General features: G+C 56.6%; 1 protein-coding gene across 1 annotated transcript in view; it reads left to right on the top strand.

Moving 5' to 3' along the window:
• LOC134056009 (uncharacterized) overlaps window positions 1–12,694 on the top strand; it is a 262,164-nt gene that overhangs the window by 97,986 nt on the left and 151,484 nt on the right. Inside the window, exons 12-13 of the mRNA XM_062512488.1 lie at window positions 1,301–2,650; window positions 9,125–10,474. Coding sequence (XP_062368472.1) covers window positions 1,301–2,650; window positions 9,125–10,474 — 2,700 coding nt within the window. The remainder of the gene's footprint in view (window positions 1–1,300; window positions 2,651–9,124; window positions 10,475–12,694) is intronic.

The raw sequence follows: 12,694 nt of genomic DNA, 5'->3' as shown, positions 1-12,694 counted from the left end.
CCCCAGCACATTCCCAGTTGCTCCTAGCTAGGTCCCAGTCAGCACCCCTGTGGTCTCAGATACTCCCAGTATATCCCAGTAGCCCTGAACAATCTCCTAGTCATTCCCAGGCACTGCCAGTTACCTCAGCGTGGCTCACTTGCCCCCAGTTGCATCCCAGTTGCCCCTAGAATAGTCCCAGTGCCTCTCTGCATGGTTTGTTTATTTATTTTTTGGGGGGAGTGGGTTCGTTTGGAGAATGCAGAACTCCAAAGCTGAGCCGAAAATGCCCCTTGGGGGACATTGGGGGGTCCTGGTGGCAGCTGCCGGCAGAGGCAGCCTGGAGGAGCAGAGCCCTGTGTGCCCCAGGATCCCAAAGTGGGGAGCCCAGAGAGGGGGGAGCGCCGAGATTCGTGGGACCCTCAAGAGCCTGGAGAGGGGCAGGGGGGAGTCCATGAATCCCCTGCGCCCCAGACAGAGAATAAGGGGGAGAAGGGACCGTGGGACCCAAAAACCCCCAGCATCCCTAAATAGGGAGATGGAAGAGGGGAGAGCTTTGTGGATTCCTGGGACTCCCAGCAGCCTGGGGAGTGCAGGGACCGAGGAGATGGGGGACCCCCAATACAAGCGTGAGCCCCAGAGCTGGGACAGGGAGGAACCCTTGAACACCAGAGGAGAGGGACCATTCCCAGGAGCTGGTGGGAGGCATTTCCAGGGCTGAATGTTGGCTGTTTGGGAGGTTTTTATGGGCGCCAGTGCCCGGGGACTTCTAGAGATGGACTTGGGCAGGCAGAACCCGCAACACAACATGCTCATCCCTTGTTTTAGCCCAAAGCAGGATTTCCCATTCCCAAACCTTGGCCCGTTGGAGGAGGAGGAGGCTCTGAGGAAGAGGAAGCTGCCCCAGGATAACCAGGCAGGTGAGGAGGAATTCACTGCCCCTTTTAACCCTCTGTCCTGCTCCATCTCCCAGCCCAGCAGGGCCCCCAGCTGCAGGACAACCCCGCTGCCGGCGCCGTCGTGCCGGGGTCGCGCTGGGGGGTTCTCCTTCCCCTTCCCTCTGGCACGGAGGCAAATCCCATCCTCTCCTTGTCCTTCCTGCCCCAGACAAGGAGCTGAGGACAGAGACCATGGAGGACAAATCCCCGCGGCAGAACCTCGAGGAAGAGGTCGTTTGGAGCGGCTCCACGTCGCAGGAATCCAGCGGGGAGGAAGAGCCGCGGAGATCCCGCATGAGGAGGGGCTGCAAACGCAGATCACGGGGATCTGAGGAGGAAAGACCCAGCCTGGGCCGGGCAGGGGGTCGGAGATGGAGCCGGAGCTCGGACCTGGTGGTTCATGAGCAGCTTCATGATGGGGAGAAGCTCCACAAGTGTGAGGAGTGCGGGATGAGCTTCAGATGGAGGAGCAGACTTATCTGTCACCAGAGGATCCACACCGGGGAACGGCCCTACAAGTGTGGGGATTGTGGGAAGGGCTTCAGACGCCGTTGCAACCTGATCCGTCACCAAAGCATCCACACTGGGGAGAGGCCCTACAAATGTGGGGATTGTGGGAAGGACTTCAGGCAACGTTCCAGCCTAATCTGTCACCAAAGGATCCACACTGGGGAGAAGCCCTACGAGTGCTCAGAGTGTGGGATGAGGTTTCCCGTCAACTCCCAGCTCATGCAGCACTACCAGACACACACGGATGAGAGACCCTACGAGTGTCCTGACTGTGGGAAGGGCTTCAGGAAAAACTCCACACTCATGAGACACCGGCGCATCCACACTGGGGAGAGGCCCTACGAGTGTCTCGAGTGTGGGAAAGGCTTCAGCGACAGCTGCAGGCTGATGTACCACCGGAGGATCCACACTGGGGAGACGCCCTACAAGTGTGAGGAGTGTGGGAAGAGTTTCCGGCTGAGCAGCCAATTGATCCGCCACCAGAAGATCCACACTGGGGAGAGGCCCTGCATATGTGGGGATTGTGGGAAGGGCTTTAGGGAACGTTCCAAGCTGGTCCAGCACCAAAGGATCCACACTGGGGAGAGGCCCTACATATGTGGGGATTGTGGGAAGGATTTCAGGCAACATAGCACCCTGATCCGTCACCAATTTATCCACACTGGGGAGATGCCCTACGAGTGCTCAGAGTGTGGGAAGAAGTTTCCCGTCAACTCCCAGCTCATGCAGCACTACCAGACACACACGGCTGAGAGGCCCTACAAGTGTCCTGACTGCGGGAAGGGCTTCAGGGATAACTCTAGGCTTGTTATTCACCGGCGCATCCACACCGGGGAGAAGCCCTATGAGTGTGAGGTGTGTGGGAAGAGCTTCAGCAACAGCTCCTCACTGATCCTCCACTGGAGGATCCACACTGGGGACCGGCCCTACAAGTGTGAGGAGTGTGGGAAGGACTTCAGGCACCGTTCCAACCTAATCCGTCACCAAAGGATCCACACTGGGGAGAGGCCCTACGAGTGCTCAGAGTGTGGGAAGAGGTTTTACTGCAGCTCCCAGCTCATGCAGCACTACCAGACACACACGGATGAGAGACCCTACGAGTGTCCTGATTGCGGGAAGGTCTTCAGGAAAAACTCCAACCTCATCATCCACCGGCGCATCCACACCAGGGAGAGGCCCTATGTGTGTACTGAATGTGGGAAAAGCTTCTCCTGCAGATCAGCGTTGACCATACACCAACGGAGGCACCAGTAAGGGAAGCCCTGTGAGGACCCACGTTGGGCAGAGCCTTGGTGACCCACATTCCCTGGAATCCATGCTGGGAAGACACTCGGCTGGTTATACTTTTGTTTTGGCCTCCCCATACTATCTGCTCCTGTGGCACCCTCCCCACATCTCTGTATCACGGTTCCATCTTAGTCATTTTCTGGGGAAGGAGGGGCAGGTGAAGACGGCAGAGGAGGGTACAGGAAGACAGGAGCAGGCGAAAGAGGCGTTGGTGGGAGAGGAGGGTATCCCTGAGCACCAGTAGGTGAGGGAGGAGGGTATCCTTTGGCAGGGGGTGTGTAAGTGGGTCAGGTGAAATCGGGCCAGGTGAGGTAGGGTCAGATTCCCTTGATCCCATGGGGGCTACCAGCAATTCACCATCCATATCATCGATCCGATATAAACTTTTCATCCAATGCCAGGTGTTCTATACAACGCTTCCCTTGGACACAACCCATGCAATTATTGTTTTCAGGTACTTTAACAATCATTAACCCACACTCAACCAGCCACTCTGGTGTTTCCTGCAAATAGAAAAATGAATCAACGTAGGGAACTTTGTCCAATCTGCCCTCCTGTTTACAAAAGATCAGTAACTGTGAAATCACATCAGATGGCAAAGACAAGTTTTCCGGACACATTTTCCCATGCTGCAAGACATATTTCGGCCACCAAGTGTTATAATAATCAATCAACCTTATGTAACTCTTGCCCAAAATTACCTTCCTTCCAATGTGCTAATGAGCAGCCCAAAGGAGAAGTGTGTGGTGTGGGGGCACTGCCGCCCAAAATCCGTTTAATCTTCTCCGTGTTACAGCTACAATAAACCACTGATGCCAAACCTGCAACGCTTTCGCGATTGACTGACGGACGGCACCGCGGCAATACCAGGAATTCCTCAGCCCAACCACACGCGCCTTTCGCTGCGCCTAACTGGCAGGCAACCAGGCCAGAGTAAAAGCACCTTACCTTTCTCCAGGGGACGTTGTGAGCGGCGGGGGGTCCCGGTGCCGACGGGCTTCCCGAGAATCCCTCGGTGCCGGCTGGGGCGTGATCGGGTCGCGGGGTCCTCAGCAGCGCTCACAAGGTCCCATCTGGGTCGCCAAAATGTTAGCGTGGAAACGCATAATCACAGGATGATTATATGCAGGTGGTTTCATTGAAGAGCTTGGGGAGCCGGGGTATAAACCCAAATCTGACTCCAACGTGGATTCGAGATGGACGTGTTTTTATACCCTTTTCATGATATAGCTGTATATTAATTATTAAACCTGTATTGGTATCATATCTACGTTGATCTTATCCAAGTATCAATTCTTGCAATTTTCATCAGGTCCCCCAAATATCGTTTCCCAAGATTTTTATTACAATTAAGCAATAATTACATTCAACTACCAAACAATCATTACATTTAACAATCGTATCATATGATGATTACGTAGGTGCAGATTCACCTGACCTAATTCATTCCAAAGGCCGAGTTCCCTTGCCCAGGCCTACCAGACCAACCTTTCTTCCCATCCCCTGAATCCTTGGTAATTCCCATGATTTTTGAAACATTTTAACCCTATGCTAACACAGGGAGTTTGGCAGGGCCCTACACAGGACAGGGCAGGACGGGAGGGACCCCTGGGTGGGGCAGAACCGCCTCGGTTCGCATCGTCCCGATGCAGCCATCCTGGTCCATACGGTCCCAGTCCATGCCATCCCAGTTTGTGCAATCCCAGTCGGGATGGCCCTGATCCATCTGGTCCCAGTCTGTGCAATCCCAGTCCATGTGATCCCATTTTGCACCATCCCAGTCTCTATCGTCCTGCGTATCTTTCGGGTGATTTTATGTCAACCCTGGTGGATTCTGGATGCCCTTGATGCCCTTTTCTGCTGATTTTAAACCAAACCAGGCCCTTTTAGGAGCGCAGTTCCCTTTGGCCCCGCCCCTTTCGCCTCAGAATTCCCGCCTTTTCCCGGGCCCCGCCCATTTCCTTCATCCGGACTTTTCATTGGCTTTTTCCCATCCATGTCCCGCCCATCTATTGGCGCTTTCTTCTGCGCATGCTCAGGACGCCGGAAGTTTCCTCAGCGGGCGCCGCCATCTTTTGTCCCGGTCTCCCGGGCCGGTTGCAGCATGTCCGAGACCTCCGGTGGGGCTTGGGCATCTTTAGGGGATTTATAGGGGATTTGTAGGGGTTTATGGGGTTTGTAGGGATTTGGGAGGTTTCGTTTTCTGGGGTGTGTCTATAGAGGGCTCTCTATAGGGAATTTGGGGGGTTCGTTAGGGGATTAGGGAATTTCTAGGGGTGTCTGTAGGGGATTTGGGGGGGGGGTCTGTAGGGGATTTCCGGAGATGTGTATTTGAGATTTGTGGGGGGGCTATAGGGAATTTGGGGGTTCCGGGGGTCTATGGGGGATCTTTAGGGGATTTGGGGGGTCTTGCGTCTCTGTAGGGGTTTGGGGAGGTCTGGGGGTGTCTCTGGGGGATTTGGGGGGTCTGGGGGCTCTGTAGGGGATTTTGGGGGGTCTGGGGTCTCTATGGGGTATTTAGGGATCTGGGGTCTCTATGGGATTTTGGGGGTCTGGGGTGTCTGTAGGTGATTTGGGGTGGGGGTCTGGGGTCTCTATGGGGGATTTTCAGGGTCTGGGGACTCTAAAGTGGATCTTGGGGGGTCTGGGGTCTCTATGGGTGATTTGGGGGTCTGGGGTTTCTGTAGGGGATTTGGGGAACTCTGGAGGATTAATAGGGGATTTGGGGGGGTCTGCGGTCGGTTCATGGGATTTTGTGGGGTATGGGGTCTCTGTGGGGGATTTGGGGGGTCTGGGGTCTCTAAAGTGGATTTTGGGGGGAGTCTGGGGTCTCTATGGGGGATTTGGGGGGTCTGGGGTCTCTACGGAGGATTTGGGGGGTCTGGGATCTCTATGGGGGATTTGGGGGGTCTGGGGTCTCTATGGGGGATTTGGGGGGGTCTGGGGTTTCTGTGGGGGATTTTGTGGGTCTGGGGACTCTAAAGTGGATCTTGGGGAGGTCTGGGTTCTCTATGGGGGATTTGGGGGGGACTGGGGTCTCTGTAGGGCATTTGTGGGGTCTGGGGTCTCTGGTTGTTCTTGCCAAGGCATCTTGGTTATCAAACTGCAAATGCTGATTAAATCCACAGCTCTCTCTGTGTCAGCTTCCACAGTGTTGGTCTCAGCCTGGGTCCTATAGCGGTGCCAGTCTCGGTCTCAAATGTCGCTCTTGGTTTTGGAGCGGACCCAATCCCAGTGCTGGTAGCAGTACCGGTGCTGGTCCCAGAGTTCTCCCAGGGCCAATCTCAGTCTCGGTTCTGGCGCCGGTGCCAGTCTTGGTGCTGGTTCCGGCGCCGCTCCCAGTGTCAGCCCTGGAGTCCTGCCAGTGCCGGTGCCAGTGTCGGTCCCAGGACAGTGCTGGAGCACTCCCGGTGCAGGTTCTAGTGTCGGTGTTGGTCTCAGTCTTGGTCCCAGGGCCAGCTCTGGGGCCGGTTTCGCTCTCGGTCTCCTTCTCAGTCCCAGGCCTAGTTCCGCTTCTGGAGCGTTGATGGTCTCAGTTCTGGTGTCGGTTCTGTTCCCACTCTTGGTCTCGGGCTCCATTCTGATTTCGGTCTCATTCTTGGTGCTGCTGCCGGTTCTGGTGCCGCTCGCGGTCTACGGTCCCTCAGATTTTCGTCCCATTTTGGTGATTCTAGGATCAACTGGGCGGATTTAGGCTGGACTGCTGCTCACTTTTGGAGAACATGAGCCCCATTTGGGTGATTTTACACCGCTTTGTATGGATTTCAGGGGCCTTTGGCTGATTTTCTGCCAACCCTGGTGGATCTAGGCTGCATTTGAGGCCCTTTTCTGAAGATCTTAGGGCAAACCAGGCCCTTTTAGAACCAGAGGGCCCCTTGGCCCCGCCCCTTTCCCCTCACAGTTCCCGCCCTTTCCTTGACCCCGCCCCTTTGCCCTCACAGTTCCCGCCCTTTCCTTGACCCCGCCCCTTTGCCCTCACAGTTCCCGCCCTTTCCTTGACCCCGCCCCTTTCCCCTCACAGTTCCCGCCCTTTCCTTGACCCCGCCCCTTTGCCCTCACAGTTCCCGCCCTTGCCTTGACCCCGCCCCTTTGCCCTCACGGTTCCCGCCCTTTCCTTGACCCATCCCCTCCCAGTTCGGTTTCGGAACTGGGAATGAGGAGGGGGAGGAGGAGGAGGAGGGAGGAAGAGGCGGAGCGGCAGCAGGAAGCAGGAGCAGAGAAGGAGCGAATCAAGCGCGCGGCTCCGGAGCTCCCTGAACTCGCAGCCTCCCCGGGACCATCGCCCCCCATCCCGCAGGTGCCCGGGGAGGGGGAGCTCGTCCCAAATATCCCGGGGGGGGGGGGGGGTCCCTGGGTTTGGGGTTCCCTGGGGGGGATGTTTGGATCTCTCTGGGCTCCGGAGCCGCAGGTGCCCCTCGGGGGGACATCGATCGGGGGGTCCCCGGGAGGTGTTTTTGGGGGTCCCGGTGGCTGGCGGCAGGGCCCCGGCGGGGGGCGGGGGGATGCGGGTCCCCCCGCGGTGGGGATTGGGCTTCCCGGGCCGGGCCCTGCGAGCTCTGCCGGGGCCACGTGGGGACCGCGCGGGACCGGCGGGATCGGCGGGGGACAGCGGTTTTGGGGAGCCCCGGGAGAGCCGCGGCTTCCTGGAGCGGGAGCCCGGAGAGAGGAGAGCCCCAGAAGGGCAGAGCGGGGACCCCGAGAGGGGGGGACCCCTGGGATTCCCGGGATCCCGGCGGGGGGTGCTGGGGCTGGAGGGGCGGGATGGCCGGGAAAGGGGATCGGGGGTCCTTGGGACGGAAGCGGCTGCTCCCAGTATGAGCCCGCTTGCTCCCCGCGTGTGGTTCCAGTTTCCTCGGCACTCCCACTAGGAGCCCAGTCACTCCCAAGTCATGGCCTGATTTCATGCAATTTGCCCCCAGCACGGTCCCCGTTGCTCCCAGTTCCTCCCACTTTGCTCCAGTGCGTTTCCAGCTCCCCCAGCTGCCCATACCATAGTTCCAGTCACTCCCAGTACGATCCCAGTGCGACTCCAGTATGATGCCAGTCTCTGCCTCCAGGGCCCCAGTCGCTCACACTTGCCCCCGGTTGCCCCAGCATGCTCCCAGTTTTCCCCCAGCACATTCCCAGTTGCTCCTAGCTAGGTCCCAGTCAGCACCCCTGTGGTCTCAGATACTCCCAGTATATCCCAGTAGCCCTGAACAATCTCCTAGTCATTCCCAGGCACTGCCAGTTACCTCAGCGTGGCTCACTTGCCCCCAGTTGCATCCCAGTTGCCCCTAGAATAGTCCCAGTGCCTCTCTGCATGGTTTGTTTATTTATTTTTTGGGGGGAGTGGGTTCGTTTGGAGAATGCAGAACTCCAAAGCTGAGCCGAAAATGCCCCTTGGGGGACATTGGGGGGTCCTGGTGGCAGCTGCCGGCAGAGGCAGCCTGGAGGAGCAGAGCCCTGTGTGCCCCAGGATCCCAAAGTGGGGAGCCCAGAGAGGGGGGAGCGCCGAGATTCGTGGGACCCTCAAGAGCCTGGAGAGGGGCAGGGGGGAGTCCATGAATCCCCTGCGCCCCAGACAGAGAATAAGGGGGAGAAGGGACCGTGGGACCCAAAAACCCCCAGCATCCCTAAATAGGGAGATGGAAGAGGGGAGAGCTTTGTGGATTCCTGGGACTCCCAGCAGCCTGGGGAGTGCAGGGACCGAGGAGATGGGGGACCCCCAATACAAGCGTGAGCCCCAGAGCTGGGACAGGGGGGAACCCCTGAACACCAGAGGAGAGGGACCATTCCCAGGAGCTGGTGGGAGGCATTTCCAGGCCTGAATGTTGGCTGTTTGGGAGGTTTTTATGGGCGCCAGTGCCCGGGGACTTCTAGAGATGGACTTGGGCAGGCAGAACCCGCAACACAACATGCTCATCCCTTGTTTTAGCCCAAAGCAGAATTTCCCATTCCCAAACCTTGGCCCGTTGGAGGAGGAGGAGGCTCTGAGGAAGAGGAAGCTGCCCCAGGATAACCAGGCAGGTGAGGAGGAATTCACTGCCCCTTTTAACCCTCTGTCCTGCTCCATCTCCCAGCCCAGCAGGGCCCCCAGCTGCAGGACAACCCCGCTGCCGGCGCCGTCGTGCCGGGGTCGCGCTGGGGGGTTCTCCTTCCCCTTCCCTCTGGCACGGAGGCAAATCCCATCCTCTCCTTGTCCTTCCTGCCCCAGACAAGGAGCTGAGGACAGAGACCATGGAGGACAAATCCCCGCGGCAGAACCTCGAGGAAGAGGTCGTTTGGAGCGGCTCCACGTCGCAGGAATCCAGCGGGGAGGAAGAGCCGCGGAGATCCCGCATGAGGAGGGGCTGCAAACGCAGATCACGGGGATCTGAGGAGGAAAGACCCAGCCTGGGCCGGGCAGGGGGTCGGAGATGGAGCCGGAGCTCGGACCTGGTGGTTCATGAGCAGCTTCATGATGGGGAGAAGCTCCACAAGTGTGAGGAGTGCGGGATGAGCTTCAGATGGAGGAGCAGACTTATCTGTCACCAGAGGATCCACACCGGGGAACGGCCCTACAAGTGTGGGGATTGTGGGAAGGGCTTCAGACGCCGTTGCAACCTGATCCGTCACCAAAGCATCCACACTGGGGAGAGGCCCTACAAATGTGGGGATTGTGGGAAGGACTTCAGGCAACGTTCCAGCCTAATCTGTCACCAAAGGATCCACACTGGGGAGAAGCCCTACGAGTGCTCAGAGTGTGGGATGAGGTTTCCCGTCAACTCCCAGCTCATGCAGCACTACCAGACACACACGGATGAGAGACCCTACGAGTGTCCTGACTGTGGGAAGGGCTTCAGGAAAAACTCCACACTCATGAGACACCGGCGCATCCACACTGGGGAGAGGCCCTACGAGTGTCTCGAGTGTGGGAAAGGCTTCAGCGACAGCTGCAGGCTGATGTACCACCGGAGGATCCACACTGGGGAGACGCCCTACAAGTGTGAGGAGTGTGGGAAGAGTTTCCGGCTGAGCAGCCAATTGATCCGCCACCAGAAGATCCACACTGGGGAGAGGCCCTGCATATGTGGGGATTGTGGGAAGGGCTTTAGGGAACGTTCCAAGCTGGTCCAGCACCAAAGGATCCACACTGGGGAGAGGCCCTACATATGTGGGGATTGTGGGAAGGATTTCAGGCAACATAGCACCCTGATCCGTCACCAATTTATCCACACTGGGGAGATGCCCTACGAGTGCTCAGAGTGTGGGAAGAAGTTTCCCGTCAACTCCCAGCTCATGCAGCACTACCAGACACACACGGCTGAGAGGCCCTACAAGTGTCCTGACTGCGGGAAGGGCTTCAGGGATAACTCTAGGCTTGTTATTCACCGGCGCATCCACACCGGGGAGAAGCCCTATGAGTGTGAGGTGTGTGGGAAGAGCTTCAGCAACAGCTCCTCACTGATCCTCCACTGGAGGATCCACACTGGGGACCGGCCCTACAAGTGTGAGGAGTGTGGGAAGGACTTCAGGCACCGTTCCAACCTAATCCGTCACCAAAGGATCCACACTGGGGAGAGGCCCTACGAGTGCTCAGAGTGTGGGAAGAGGTTTTACTGCAGCTCCCAGCTCATGCAGCACTACCAGACACACACGGATGAGAGACCCTACGAGTGTCCTGATTGCGGGAAGGTCTTCAGGAAAAACTCCAACCTCATCATCCACCGGCGCATCCACACCGGGGAGAGGCCCTATGTGTGTACTGAATGTGGGAAAAGCTTCTCCTGCAGATCAGCGTTGACCATACACCAACGGAGGCACCAGTAAGGGAAGCCCTGTGAGGACCCACGTTGGGCAGAGCCTTGGTGACCCACATTCCCTGGAATCCATGCTGGGAAGACACTCGGCTGGTTATACTTTTGTTTTGGCCTCCCCATACTATCTGCTCCTGTGGCACCCTCCCCACATCTCTGTATCACGGTTCCATCTTAGTCATTTTCTGGGGAAGGAGGGGCAGGTGAAGACGGCAGAGGAGGGTACAGGAAGACAGGAGCAGGCGAAAGAGGCGTTGGTGGGAGAGGAGGGTATCCCTGAGCACCAGTAGGTGAGGGAGGAGGGTATCCTTTGGCAGGGGGTGTGTAAGTGGGTCAGGTGAAATCGGGCCAGGTGAGGTAGGGTCAGATTCCCTTGATCCCATGGGGGCTACCAGCAATTCACCATCCATATCATCGATCCGATATAAACTTTTCATCCAATGCCAGGTGTTCTATACAACGCTTCCCTTGGACACAACCCATGCAATTATTGTTTTCAGGTACTTTAACAATCATTAACCCACACTCAACCAGCCACTCTGGTGTTTCCTGCAAATAGAAAAATGAATCAACGTAGGGAACTTTGTCCAATCTGCCCTCCTGTTTACAAAAGATCAGTAACTGTGAAATCACATCAGATGGCAAAGACAAGTTTTCCGGACACATTTTCCCATGCTGCAAGACATATTTCGGCCACCAAGTGTTATAATAATCAATCAACCTTATGTAACTCTTGCCCAAAATTACCTTCCTTCCAATGTGCTAATGAGCAGCCCAAAGGAGAAGTGTGTGGTGTGGGGGCACTGCCGCCCAAAATCCGTTTAATCTTCTCCGTGTTACAGCTACAATAAACCACTGATGCCGAACCTGCAACGCTTTCGCGATTGACTGACGGACGGCACCGCGGCAATACCAGGAATTCCTCAGCCCAACCACACGCGCCTTTCGCTGCGCCTAACTGGCAGGCAACCAGGCCAGAGTAAAAGCACCTTACCTTTCTCCAGGGGACGTTGTGAGCGGCGGGGGGTCCCGGTGCCGACGGGCTTCCCGAGAATCCCTCGGTGCCGGCTGGGGCGTGATCGGGTCGCGGGGTCCTCAGCAGCGCTCACAAGGTCCCATCTGGGTCGCCAAAATGTTAGCGTGGAAACGCATAATCACAGGATGATTATATGCAGGTGGTTTCATTGAAGAGCTTGGGGAGCCGGGGTATAAACCCAAATCTGACTCCAACGTGGATTCGAGATGGACGTGTTTTTATACCCTTTTCATGATATAGCTGTATATTAATTATTAAACCTGTATTGGTATCATATCTACGTTGATCTTATCCAAGTATCAATTCTTGCAATTTTCATCAGGTCCCCCAAATATCGTTTCCCAAGATTTTTATTACAATTAAGCAATAATTACATTCAACTACCAAACAATCATTACATTTAACAATCGTATCATATGATGATTACGTAGGTGCAGATTCACCTGACCTAATTCATTCCAAAGGCCGAGTTCCCTTGCCCAGGCCTACCAGACCAACCTTTCTTCCCATCCCCTGAATCCTTGGTAATTCCCATGATTTTTGAAACATTTTAACCCTATGCTAACACAGGGAGTTTGGCAGGGCCCTACACAGGACAGGGCAGGACGGGAGGGACCCCTGGGTGGGGCAGAACCGCCTCGGTTCGCATCGTCCCGATGCAGCCATCCCGGTCCATACGGTCCCAGTCCATGCCATCCCAGTTTGTGCAATCCCAGTCGGGATGGCCCTGATCCATCTGGTCCCAGTCTGTGCAATCCCAGTCCATGTGATCCCATTTTGCACCATCCCAGTCTCTATCGTCCTGCGTATCTTTCGGGTGATTTTATGTCAACCCTGGTGGATTCTGGATGCCCTTGATGCCCTTTTCTGCTGATTTTAAACCAAACCAGGCCCTTTTAGGAGCGCAGTTCCCTTTGGCCCCGCCCCTTTCGCCTCAGAATTCCCGCCTTTTCCCGGGCCCCGCCCATTTCCTTCATCCGGACTTTTCATTGGCTTTTTCCCATCCATGTCCCGCCCATCTATTGGCGCTTTCCCCTGCGCATGCTCAGGACGCCGGAAGTTTCCTCAGCGGGCGCCGCCATCTTTTGTCCCGGTCTCCCGGGCCGGTTGCAGCATGTCCGAGACCTCCGGTGGGGCTTGGGCATCTTTAGGGGATTTATAGGGGA

This window comes from Cinclus cinclus, chromosome 37 (assembly GCF_963662255.1).
Source record: "Cinclus cinclus chromosome 37, bCinCin1.1, whole genome shotgun sequence".
NCBI classification, from domain to species: Eukaryota; Metazoa; Chordata; class Aves; order Passeriformes; family Cinclidae; genus Cinclus; species Cinclus cinclus.
This window is presented reverse-complemented; position numbering and strand designations above follow the sequence as displayed.